At 42.7% G+C, this 13250-nt stretch overlaps 1 protein-coding gene across 1 annotated transcript in view; it reads right to left on the bottom strand.

Annotated features, from left to right (window-relative positions):
• The window catches only part of prkd1 (protein kinase D1), a 52796-nt gene that overhangs the window by 21732 nt on the left and 17814 nt on the right, over positions 1-13250 (bottom strand). Inside the window, exons 3-10 of the mRNA XM_034159364.1 lie at positions 13041-13172; positions 11597-11766; positions 11252-11275; positions 9659-9866; positions 7865-7942; positions 5503-5704; positions 5214-5337; positions 859-936 (exon numbers count right to left, since the gene is read on the bottom strand). Of these exons, the coding sequence (XP_034015255.1) occupies positions 859-936; positions 5214-5337; positions 5503-5704; positions 7865-7942; positions 9659-9866; positions 11252-11275; positions 11597-11766; positions 13041-13172 (1016 nt within the window). The remainder of the gene's footprint in view (positions 1-858; positions 937-5213; positions 5338-5502; positions 5705-7864; positions 7943-9658; positions 9867-11251; positions 11276-11596; positions 11767-13040; positions 13173-13250) is intronic.

The raw sequence follows: 13250 nt of genomic DNA on the forward strand, positions 1-13250 counted from the left end.
GGCTTAGATGCTACACTGATGAGTGATAGGGTGTACATGATGTTCACATTACTTTTTAGTTATTATTGGATGAATAATGTTTGTTGTGTGAAGATTTGCACTTAGGCACCTTTCAAACCAATGATTTTGGCATTTCAGAAGAACTACCATTAGGGCTATGATGATCTGCTGGTCTTTTTACAGTTTAAAGGTTGTCGAGTTACGTTTCAACCAAGAGGGACAAAATGAAATCAGTGCTTGTGTTTATGTGAGTGCCCCACACCTGTGTTTGCCTGAGGCCCCAAAAGGACAGAATCTGGCCCTGGATGGATGGTCTGCTTTGGTGGTTCCCAGTCAGGACTCAGAGTGGAAACATATTGTGGTGGCATCAACCTAATGTGGCACCAGTGCGTCCTCCCAGACCCGAACCAATTCTCTCTCTGATCATCAGAATTGATAGTCAATAAGTAAACCTGCTCTTATTATATTTGAAACATGATAACATCTTTGTTTTTAAATATTACTTAATTAATTAGCCTCTTTTATATTTCCTTTTATTGACTGTTTGTGTTCTGTTATCATGTCTTTTTTTAAATGCAGTCTTCAGGAACCAAAGGGAGAAGCACACATATGTCCCTTAAAGCAGTGCTTTCCATTCCTGGCAAACAGGATCCGAAGTACTGCACAGTTTCCATTGGTCCCTGATGTGATCATTCAGGTGTGTTTGGCCAATCAGCAGCTGGCTGTCCAATGGAATATACCCAGTTTGCCTCATAGTTTGATGTTACAGCAGACTGAAATGGAAAATGTTCATTATTTTGGTCTCCAGGTCGATGATTGGGGAAACACTGCACCTACAGTGTTCTAGTGGTAACTTACCTTGTAATATTTAGTCCCCGTATCATTCTGAAACAGTGTGATGCATTTACTGTCCAATCGCCAATAATGCCTCTTCCTCTGAAGCAAAGAAGAAGAAAAAGGAGTCAGAAGAGCTGAGGGACATTTTGACTTGCAAAGTCTCAATATTTAATAATATTAGATGATGTACATTGTTTCCAAGTTTATATTCATGTGGTTGATTTTGACAAATTGACATTGTTACTTTGAAGTTATATGAATTGTTAAGGTTTGATTTGTTACCAACTAGCAGGAAGTGAAATTGATGGCTACATTGTTGTCTGCCTGTATGTATATACGAGGTCTCTTAGATAATAAACCGACCCTTTTATTTTTTTTTTTAACTATATGGATTTGAATGACATGCGATTACACCAATCATGCTTGAACCCTCGTGCGCATGCGTGAGTTTTTTCACGCATGTCGGTGACGTCATTTCCCTATGGGCAGGCCTTGAGTGAGATGTGGTCCCGCCCTCTCGGCTGAATTCCTTTGTTTCACACGCTGCTCGAGACGGCGCGCGTTGCTTTATCAAAATTTTTTCTGGACCTGTGAGGAATATCCGAGTGGACACTATTCGAGAAATTAAGATGGTTTTCTGTGAAAAGTTTAACGGCTGATGAGAGATTATGGGGTGTTTCTGTCAGTGTAAGGACTTCCCACGGAGCGGGACGCCCTGCAGCGCTTCCAGGCGCTGTCGTCGGCCTGTTTCGAGCTGATAACATCCTAATTTAAGGCTTAATTCACCCAGAACATCATGAGAGAACAGAGAAGATTCAGAAGAGGCCGGCATGAGGAATTTATGCGGACATTCCACTGTTTAAGGACATTTTTTTAATGAAAGACGTACGCGCAAATTCGCCGAGTCCTTTCCGTGACGACTCGGCAAATCTGTGTGCGCCGCGACAGGAAAAACACCTCCGTGTTGAAAACCATTTGTAGAATTCAGGCGGCTTTTAATGGCTTTCAACAAGTGAGTAACTGAGAAATTGTTTAACAGCTTGGGCATGTTCCAACTTGCCCGTTAAGATTTCCAACGGAGGTGTTTTTCCTGCCGCGACCCCCCGCGGTCGGGTCCAGCCCGACATGCGACTCTGCCCGCACGTTCTTTCATTACAAAATGACCGTTAACAATGGAATGTCCGAATAAACTCCTCATGCCGACTTCTTCTGAAAGTTCTCTGTTCTCTGACGACTTACTGCGTCAACAGAGCCTGAAATGTGGAAGTTTTCAACTTGAAACGGCGAGACGCTGCCGCCTCGAAGCGCAGATCGCCGTCAGGCACCGTGGACCGTCCTTAAAGCGACACTACCAGACCAAAATCTCTCATCAGCCGTTAAAATTTTTAACGAAAACCAGCTGAATTTATTGAATGGTGTCCACTCAGTTGTGCCTTACAGTTTTGAAAAAAATTTTATCAAACAAAGCAACAGTCTCTGAGCCATTCCTAAACAATGAAAAAAATCGACGAGCGGGTGGACGACTCCTCACTCAAAGACTGCCCACAGGCGAATGACGTAACCAACAGGCGTGAAAAAACTCTCGCATGCCCACGAGGGTTCAAGCATGTCTGATGTAATCACACGTGATTCAAATCCATATGGTTTTTGAAAAAATAATAAGGTCGGATACTTTTCTAATAGACCTCGTACATCAAAAATATCAAGCACAGACATCAGTGAGGGAAACAATCAACAGCACTTTCCATCTGTGCCGACATTTGCCACTATGTCCAAGAATGAACCAAACTTTAACATGAGTAGTCCCTCTGGAAGGGGGGATCACCATAGCAGCAATGACCTGATTGACATATTAATCAGGTCACTGGATCAATGAGTGTCAAATCATATTTTGACTTGAGGGGTGTATCCAAGTGGACACTGCTGTTTCAGTGGCAGGAACTATCATGAGGACACATATTACCACATTACCCACAACAGCTTGTCATCAATCTTGTAGTGGTTACTCGTTGGGCTTGAGACCAGCGGATCCTCAGTTCAAACCCCTATCAGGCTGGGAAATCAAAGTCCTCAATCCCCCAGTTGCTTCCGGTGTGCAGTTGAGCACCTTGCATGGCAACACCCTGACAACAGTGTGTGTGTGTGTGTGTGTGTGTGTGTGTGTGTGTGTGTGTGTGTGTGTGTGTGTGTGTGTGTGTGTGTGTGTGTGTGAATGGGTGAATTGCAAAGTGCTTTGAGCTTCTGATTCAGATGGACAAGTGCTATATAAATGCAGTCCATTTGCCATTTCAAATTTTAGTGGCCAAAATGTGCTGGAACCTGGTGCACTGCTATTTAGAGAACAAAGGCAGGAATGAAGGCTTAACTGCGAGAAAACAGGTCTGACACACAGCATGCACGTGTGTGGAATTGTCAGCCAGAAGAGACATAATGCTAGATGTTATTATGACTGATTCACAAAAGTTTGTTTAAGAAGGAAACTTATGTGAAGTTAAGGTAGGAGGTGAGACAGGCCCTGGAAGGAGGTGAAGCAGTTTTGGACAACTGGAAAAGTACTGCAGATGTGGTGAGGGAGACAGACAGGAAAGTGCTGGTTGTGACATCTGGACAGTGGAAGGAAGACAAGGAGACTTGGTGGTGGAACAAAGATTTTCAGGAAAACATAAGGAGAAAGAGGTTGGCTACAAACAGTTGGGCTTGTTAGAGAGAAGAAGAAAGTAGACAGAAGTACAAGGTGATGTGGCAGAAGGAGAGAAATGACAAAAGCTAAGGAATAGGCATATAGCAACTGTACATAAAGTTAAACATTAAGGAAGGAGAAAAGGACTTGTACCGATTGGCCAGAGAAAAGAACTGTGCTGGAAAGGATGTGCAGCAGGTTCGGCTGCCGATGGTAATGTGCTGACAAGTAAGAAGAGCACGTTGAGAAAGTGGAGAGAATATTTTGAAGAGCTGATGAATGTAGAATCAAGAGAGAGAAAAGGCTGGATGATGTGGCGAGAGTAAATCAGAAAGGTGGGGATTAATAAGGATGAAGTGAGGGCAGCTATGAAGAGGATAAAGAGTGGAAAGACAGTTGGTCCAGATGACATTCCAGTGGAGTTTCTAACCAGAATGTTAAATAAAATCATGGAAAGCGAGAAGATGCCTGAGGAGTGGAGACTAAGTGTGCTGGTTCTGATTTTTAAGAACAAGTGTGATGTGCAAAGCTGCAGTAACTACAGAGGCATAAAGTTGATCAGCTATAGCATGACGTTATGGGAAAGAGTAGTAGAAACTGGACTTAAAAACGAGGTAAAGATCTGTGAGTCATGCCGAGAAAGAGCACTACAGATGCAATGTTTGCTCTGAGTTACATTGTGTGTTTGTGGATTTAGAGAAAGCTTATGACAGGGTGCCAAGTGGAGTTGTGATATTGTATGAGGACGTCCGCAGTGAGAAAATTATGTGAAGGTGGTGCAGGATGTGTACAAGGACAGTGTGACAACAGTGAGATGTGCAGTAGGAATGACAGATGCATTTAAGGTGAGGGTGGGATTACATCGAGGATCAGCTCTGAGCTGTTTCTTATTTGTAATGGTGATGGACAGGTTGATGGATAAAACCAAACAGGAGTCTCCATGGACAATGTTGTCTGCAGATGACATTATGATCTCTAATGAGACTACACAATAAAATCGCCATTGTTAAATTAACACTCACAGTGTACATATGGTCCCACTCTGACCAGAGTAGGACCATATGTACACTGGCCATGTTAATTTAACACTGTCAGTGCTAGTTTTACTCGGGATTTGACTGTGTAGAGAGCAGAGCTGAGAGTGACGAAGATAGACAGGATTAGGAATGAACATATCAGAAGGACAGCACAGGTAGGACAGTTTGGAGACAAACTCAGAGAGATGAGACTGAGATGGTTTGGACCTGTGTAGAGGAGGGACTCAGGGTATAGAGGGAGGAGGATGATGATGGAGTCACTAGGCAGAAGAAGAAGGCCAAAGAGGAGGTTTATGGATAGGCTGAGGGAGGACATGCAGTTGGTTGGTGTGACAGAGGAAGATGCAGAAGACAGGGTGAGATGGAGACGATGATCTGCAGTGGCGCCCCCTAATGGAAGCAACTGAAAGAAGAAGAAGAGATTTACAGGCCACATTGCAGCTGTTTCAGCCTTAAAGATGAAACGCACACAGACTCCTGAAGGTACCACGACCCGACACCTGCACCACCTGTTCAGGTAAGTGGAATTAGGGATTGGTTTGTCTTTAACTGTATTTTTGCTCTCACTCAGTTTGCTGTGAACACTGCAGACGTGAGTTGTTGCACGTGTTCATGATGTCAGTGAAGATGTTTACATAGTTAAGCAGATAAACCAATACCAGTGAGTCCTTGCTGGTAAAGTGGACCATCCACCCCTCCTTCATCACGTTGCTGCTCTTCCTCTTGGTGTGTTTGACAGATTGAACAACACGCATCAGAGGAATGTTGTTACTGGTCGATGGGCTGCAGGGGGCACAGCAAACCATTCTATCAGCTTTGTGCATGTGTGTGTGTGTGTGTGTGTGTGTGTGTGTGTGTGTGTGTGTGTGTGTGTGTGTGTGTGTGTGTGTGTGTGTGTGTGTGTGTGTGTGTGCGTGTGTGCGTGCACGCGTGCAGAACTGTGTGTACCTGATGGCCCGGGTTGACTCATCCAGGTCAGGGTCATGCAGATCACACAGCTCCCCAGACCCCACCTCCAGCAGTAAACCATCATCTGATGTCAGCACTTCCTCCATGTCACTCATCAGACCCCCGCCTCTCTCATCATTATGGTCATCAAGGCAACCTTCCACCATGGTGACATCAGAGTCGGCTCCAGGGCTCAAAAGTTCTATAGTGTATAGAATGTATATACTCATTTTAGGTGACGCCTACACAAGGGCGTAGGTTTGGTCTCAGCTTTGGTAGGGACAGTACCCCCCCCCGGCCCCCCTTCCCACCACCACCACCCCCTAACCCACTCATACCATTAGACGCACAAGTACAGCATAATACATAACATATGACGACATAATGCTGAATAATTTAACACTTTATTTACATTATTAAGTGTGTAGGCAAACAAACAAATAGCTTAAATAACAAAATTGCACCCAAAATCACTAATCTATTCTATAGGCCTACACCTGAGAGAACAAGACAACAAAAAAATACTTGTGGAGCTAACAAAAAAAAAAAAAAGTTTTTGCAACCAAGATGTATAATCTATTCTCTTCATCAATAATGCAGTTGTAGGTATCTGGCAACCTAATTTGCCAAAAAAAAAAAAAAAAAAAGATTTCCAATGATATATATGGTGTATTACGGTAAACGTAAGCCTGTGATGTCATAACGCAAAGGAAAAACACGGAAGTTTCACACTAGTGCGCCGCTGAAAAAAACAAAACAAAACAAAAAAAACTAGTGCGCCGCTGATTCTCATTACCGTACGTTCTCATATAAGCCCTCACTCTGAAAAATTTGACAGCAAGCCAAGAACCCGTTCTTTCCAACAGTGCGTTCGGTGACTTTTGAAACAAGGGAAAGTATGAAAAAGAGCGCAAAAGTGACAGAAAAGTACAGAGACAGACAGCAAACATAAATGTAGTAATTTTTGAGGAAAAGGCAGGATGTTAGTGTCATTTGTGAAGGTGGGTGTGCAGTTTATTTTAAGTGTGGCGCACAGCATTGTTCGCAACCCCTCCACCCCGCCCTTCTTGTTTTTCTGCACCAGAGCAGTGTTGCCAGATATGAAATATGAAACTATTGTACCAAAACCTCAAAATGATCGTATTTTGGGAGAAATTATCGTACACAAACAAAACGCATATACCGTAGCTATTTTAGCGTTTTTTTTTTTAATTTACAAAGAATTTTATGTCACATTTTTAAACAGTAATTATAGTAATGGGGAAACTATGGCACAAAACAACGCAAATGCACTACCAGACTAGAAACATTTTTTTTTCTGTGAAGGGACACAAACGTGTTAATTACCAGACTAGAAAGAGTCGAATTCAACCTCGAGGTCGCTGTCGTCATCCGATGCCATGGCCACTTGTGCAGATTTTGTTGAACACAGAAAAAATGTTGACACCTCCATAAGGAACTTGGAACTTTTTTTATTTTTCTTGTATATCTCTTTGCTCTTGTGTTTTGTTCGTTTGTTATTGCATTTGTTGAAATAAAGTTTCGAAAAAAAAAGATGGTTGGGGAATCTTCCTGTCACGGCAGAGATTGGATGGAACTCATTACTCTGTATGAGAGGGGGCGGGCTTTCAAATGACGGTCGCCGAAAGCCAGCAGCAGCCCTGTGTGTGTTGTGTCTTTGATGCCGCCTGAGTGCAACGCCTGCAAAATGATTCTTGGGTGTCAGAGAGAGATGCGTGTTTGGCCAACCAACTGAAATTATCGTACATATTGGATTTTTTCCCATTATTGATCGTACATCGTACAGAGGGCACAACTATTGTACAAATACGATAATTATCGTACATCTGGCAACACTGCACCGGAGCCACCCATCCTCTGCGCTCTGGGACCTCCCACTTTACAAATGAAGCACTGCCTGCCACGAGATGCACTTTGTTTACGTCCATGTGAGAAGAACGTGAGCTAATGAAATTGCAACATGGGTAACCCTGTCACTCTGGCACGTCGAAAACACAAAACATGACGACTAAAATTATAGTATCGAGTTCGCAAAAAAATAGTGAATGATTTTGTTATATAAACAAAAATGCTAAATATTGGTAGGGACTATTTTGCCATCCCAAAATATTGGTTGTGACTTGTCCCTATGGTCCATATCCAAACCTACGCCCCTGCGCCTACACCTCACAGCTGGGTGGAGGGAATACATTGATAGTCCTCACAAGGCTGGATGAACATGGTGTGTGTGTGTGTGTGTGTGTGTGTGTGTGTGTGTGTGTGTGTGTGTGTGTGTGTGTGTGTGTGTGTGTGTGTGTGTGTGTGTGTGTGTGTGTGTGTGTGTGTGTGTGTTGAAATCTACCACCATTTTTGGAAACTTCTCCTAGGCAGTTGTTTGGCACTTTGGGTGCACATCGCTTGTGACAGTTAAACTTGCAATCTGAGACACAAACAGACAGAAGACACTGCTGGGACTCGAACCAGCAACTTTCCAGAGGCTAAAAACTGAAACTCAAGCTTGAGCATTTTCATCATCTGTGATGTCACAAATATATGAGTGAAATACTCTCCTTCAAATATAAAAATGCAACACTTTGATAAATGAAAAAGAACATTATTGACCTCTGACCCGAGATATCAATCAATCAATCAATCAATCCATTTTTTTATATAGCGCCAAATCAATCAATCAGTCAATCAATCAATTTTTTTATATAGCGCCAAATCACAACAAACAGTTGCCCCAAGGCGCTTTATATTGTAAGGCAAGGCCATACAATAATTATGTAAAACCCCAACGGTCAAAACGACCCCCTGTGAGCAAGCACTTGGCTACAGTGGGAAGGAAAAACTCCCTTTTAACAGGAAGAAACCTCCAGCAGAACCAGGCTCAGGGAGGGGCAGTCTTCTGCTGGGACTGGTTGGGGCTGAGGGAGAGAACCAGGAAAAAGACATGCTGTGGAGGGGAGCAGAGATCGATCACTAATGATTAAATGCAGAGTGGTGCATACAGAGCAAAAAGAGAAAGAAACAGTGCATCATGGGAACCCCCCAGCAGTCTACGTCTATAGCAGCATAACTAAGGGATGGTTCAGGGTCACCTGATCCAGCCCTAACTATAAGCTTTAGCAAAAAGGAAAGTTTTAAGCCTAATCTTAAAAGTAGAGAGGGTGTCTGTCTCCCTGATCTGAATTGGGAGCTGGTTCCACAGGAGAGGAGCCTGAAAGCTGAAGGCTCTGCCTCCCATTCTACTCTTACAAACCCTAGGAACTACAAGTAAGCCTGCAGTCTGAGAGCGAAGCGCTCTATTGGGGTGATATGGTACTACAAGGTCCCTAAGATAAGATGGGACCTGATTATTCAAAACCTTATAAGTAAGAAGAAGAATTTTAAATTCTATTCTAGAATTAACAGGAAGCCAATGAAGAGAGGCCAATATGGGTGAGATATGCTCTCTCCTTCTAGTCCCCGTCAGTACTCTAGCTGCAGCATTTTGAATTAACTGAAGGCTTTTTAGGGAACTTTAGGACAACCTGATAATAATGAATTACAATAGTCCAGCCTAGAGGAAATAAATGCATGAATTAGTTTTTCAGCATCACTCTGAGACAAGACCTTTCTGATTTTAGAGATATTGCGTAAATGCAAAAAAGCAGTCCTACATATTTGTTTAATATGCGCTTTGAATGACATATCCTGATCAAAAATGACTCCAAGATTTCTCACAGTATTACTAGAGGTCAGGGTAATGCCATCCAGAGTAAGGATCTGGTTAGACACCATGTTTCTAAGATTTGTGGGGCCAAGTACAATAACTTCAGTTTTATCTGAGTTTAAAAGCAGGAAATTAGAGGTCATCCATGTCTTTATGTCTGTAAGACAATCCTGCAGTTTAGCTAATTAGTGTGTGTCCTCTGGCTTCATGGATAGATAAAGCTGGGTATCATCTGCGTAACAATGAAAATTTAAGCAATACCGTCTAATAATACTGCCTAAGGGAAGCATATTGGTGAATAAAATTGGTCCTAGCACAGAACCTTGTGGAACTCCATAATTAACTTATGGAGTTCTACCATGGAATGGTATATGGCTGAACTAACTACTACAAGCACGATTTAGCCAGGGTAGCTATGATGGGTGGAGTTAAAATGCTCACCTTTACATTGCACGCCCTGTCGGAACAGACCTTTCAGCAGCTTCTTACAGTGCTGGCACACGGTGGGTCGTGTGTACGAGTGAATGAGGAACGTGTGCGGAACTTTCACCTTTGACATTAAGATTTTGTCTAATTCAATGGGACGGCCAACGTAGGACTGGGTGCTGGATCGGCGTTCTCGACCGGGCAGGAAGTCCAACTGATTCTTCTGTGGGGCAAGATGGAGATAACGTTCAGGACACTGTGATGGAAAATTTCCTTAATATTGAATCTAATAATAATGAACCAGAACGACTTATTGAGCAGCTTTGAAATACAACTTATTACGAAGACTTGAACCATGATGATGCATTGCTCAGATTTAAACCATGACAATTTATTGTGCAGCCTTGAAACATAACTTACTGTGAAGATTCGAGCCATGACGACTTATTGCACAGATTTGAACAATGGCGAATTACTGCTCAAATTTGAACCACAATGCCTTATTGCATAGATCCAAACCACAATTTATCGCAAAGAATTGAATGACTTATTGTGCAGATTCAAACCACAAGGACTTATTGCAATAATTTGAACAACAGTGATGTATTGTGCAGATTCAAATGGCGACTTATTGTTTAGATTCAAATCACTGACTTATTGCAAAGATTTGAATGACATGAAGATTTGAACCACAGTGGCTTTTTGTGCAGATTTGAATGACTTATTGTGCGGATTTGAACCACGACAATTTATTGTCCATATTCGAACCACTGACTTATTGCAAAGATTTGAATAACTCGTTGTGCAGATTTGAACCACAATTTATTGTTCAGATTCGAACCACTGACTTATTGCGAAGATTTGAATAACGTGTTGTGCAGATTTGAATCACAACAACATATTGTGCAGATCTGAATGATGTATTGTGCAGATTTGAACCACAACGGCTTATTGCACAGCTTGGAACCACAATGACTTCTTCAGGGTTTTGTGAGCTGCTGGGTACTGACCAGTAAAGCATCATTATCATAATGTGGCAGGAACAGTTTGGCCAACAGGGACTAGCCATGTTGACCAGACCCCCTGTCAAGGAAACACTGGACACAGATTCAAAACACAGTGACTTTTTGCACAGATTAAGACCAGGACTTACTGCACAGCTTGGAACCATGGTGACTTTTTGCACATATTTGAACCATGATGACTTTTTATGCATGTTCAGACCATGGCTTCATTTTGCGCGGATTCAGAGATGACGATTTTATTGTGCGGATTCAGACCACTACCATTTTTTCAGATTCAAACCACGATTTACTGTATGGATTCGAAACACATTGACTTATTGCGTTCGTTTGAACCACAACAATGGTTCATATCCACGATCCATGGCAATTTATTGCACTGATTTGAATCACTAAGACTTATTGCATGGATTCCAGCCAAGATGACATTTTCGGCAGTTTCCAACCACTATGACTTATTCCATGGATTCGAACCACTACAACTTATTGCACAGATGGCGCCACAGCACGGCAACTTATTAAGAAGCTCTGTGAGCAAAATAAATAGAAGCAAAGGTACATACAGTTCATATTTTTTTACTCTTACCTCCATATTGGGACTGACTGGAGACTGGAGGTGAAGAAAGAAAACTGTTACTATGGTGACATTTAAGTAAAACAAAAAATACATTGAGAAGCACAGAAGCATTTTGAGAAATGCACTTTAAAGAGTACCAGCAAGTTGTTCCAGACCATGAGGGTCATAATCAGCTGGTCATAATTTAATTAATCTGCAACTGGTGGTTCCCAACAAATTGCTTTGCTTGTAATATAAAAGAAATTACTACATCATTATGATGGGAAACAGATGTTTTTCTTTCTTTGTTTTACAGGATCACAGTTAGAACTTGTTCCAAACCGCTCAGGGTTAAGTGACCTGCTGGGTACTGACCAGTAAGGCGTCATCACCATAATGTGGCGGTGACGGTTCAGCCGACAGGGGACGAGCCATATTGACCAGACCCCCTGTCAAGGAAATGTTGGATCCACGGCGCCGCCTGAGGCCGCTGCAGTTATTTGGAATCTTAAAGGCACAGCGCTTGTGATAGTTCAGACCACAGCCTGGAACAGCAGAGTTAGATGCGTCATGTCAGGTGACGTAACAACAGAACTTTCCTTCGATACTTCCTGCATGTTGAGGTTTTCCAAGTGAGACACTTCAATGGGCAGAACTTCTGTTGATAAGGACAGGGCCACACAACGAAGTGTTAGTGACACTTACAGAGAAACTATATTCAAAGAAAACTCAGGCAAACCCAAAAAGCACATTTCTGTACTGCAAAAACAAACAAACAAACAAACAAAAAACATTTCTACACTGCAAAAAATTGAGAAAAAAAAATCAAATCTTAGTTAGATACATCTGTAAGTCCTTTCGGCTGCTCCCTTGTTTTCACTCGGGGTCACCACAGCAGATCCAAAGTGGATCTGCATGTTGATTTGGTACACGTTTCATGCTGGATGCCCTTCTTGACGCAACTCCACATTAAATGGAGAAATATGGCAGGGGTGGGGTTTGAACCGGGAACCTTCTGCGCGGAACCCACGTGCACTAGCCACTTGGTCACCACCACCCCTGCTAGTTAGATATATCTGTAAGTTGAGTAAAATTAGAAGTCTTAAGTTTTTAAGTTTTCTCAACTTTTTACAGTGTGCAGTCTTTGATAATCAGTTTCCTGTACTTCTGCCTTACTCTCCTCTGGGAATGTTAGGATCTGGTTTAAGTCAGTATCTTGAGTTGGTTCTTCAGAGTGTGCTGAAAGGAACACCTGTCCACTGGGGTACCGCAAGGGTCACTGCTTGGTCTCCTTGTCTAATTACACCATCAGCTAACATGGCTGGTCATAATCTTCTACGCCAATGACACTTCGCTTGACTGATCCTTCCTGCCAAACCACTCTGCAGACTCTGTGGATTTCAGGCTCACCTGTCTGTCTGACATGCCAGCTTCAGATTGATCTGTCGAAGGGTTATGGTTCCCTTTGCCTAGAGATCAGATTTACTTTCTTCAGAATGAAGAAAATAACATCATTCTTGTCCCATCATGCAACTCAACTCTCGGCTCAGACACGTGGTTTCTTTGCCTCAGTGGCCGCAGTGCCTTTGATGGTTTTACTGTCATTAACATTTAAACCACTCTGCACCGGCTCACAGTACAGAGTGCCTGATTTAGGTTCTTGCTGGTCTATAGGTGCATGATTAAATAGGAACTCTTGTACCTGAAATCAGCCCTTCAGGTCTATGCTCTGTGGAGCACTATGGGGCCCTCAAACTCTGCCTATTAATGATGCTTGGACTCAAACCTCTCTCCTCCTCAGTGGTCACCTTATACGTACCATCACATTTGAGTCCTTGCCTCACGAGTCCCCACAGCATCTCTCCACAGTGGTCACAGAAGGCCGGAGCTCGGTACGAATGGACCAGCAGACAGTGAGGACGGATCTGGAAATCCTCTGCTGTGACTGAAGCTGCAGAAAAACAAACAGTGTCACATGGCTCCAGTGTACAGCAAAAGATGAACCACAAACCAAAGCTGTTTTCTTAGA

The sequence above is a fragment of the Thalassophryne amazonica genome, chromosome 19 (genome assembly GCF_902500255.1).
Source record: "Thalassophryne amazonica chromosome 19, fThaAma1.1, whole genome shotgun sequence".
Taxonomy (NCBI): Eukaryota; Metazoa; Chordata; class Actinopteri; order Batrachoidiformes; family Batrachoididae; genus Thalassophryne; species Thalassophryne amazonica.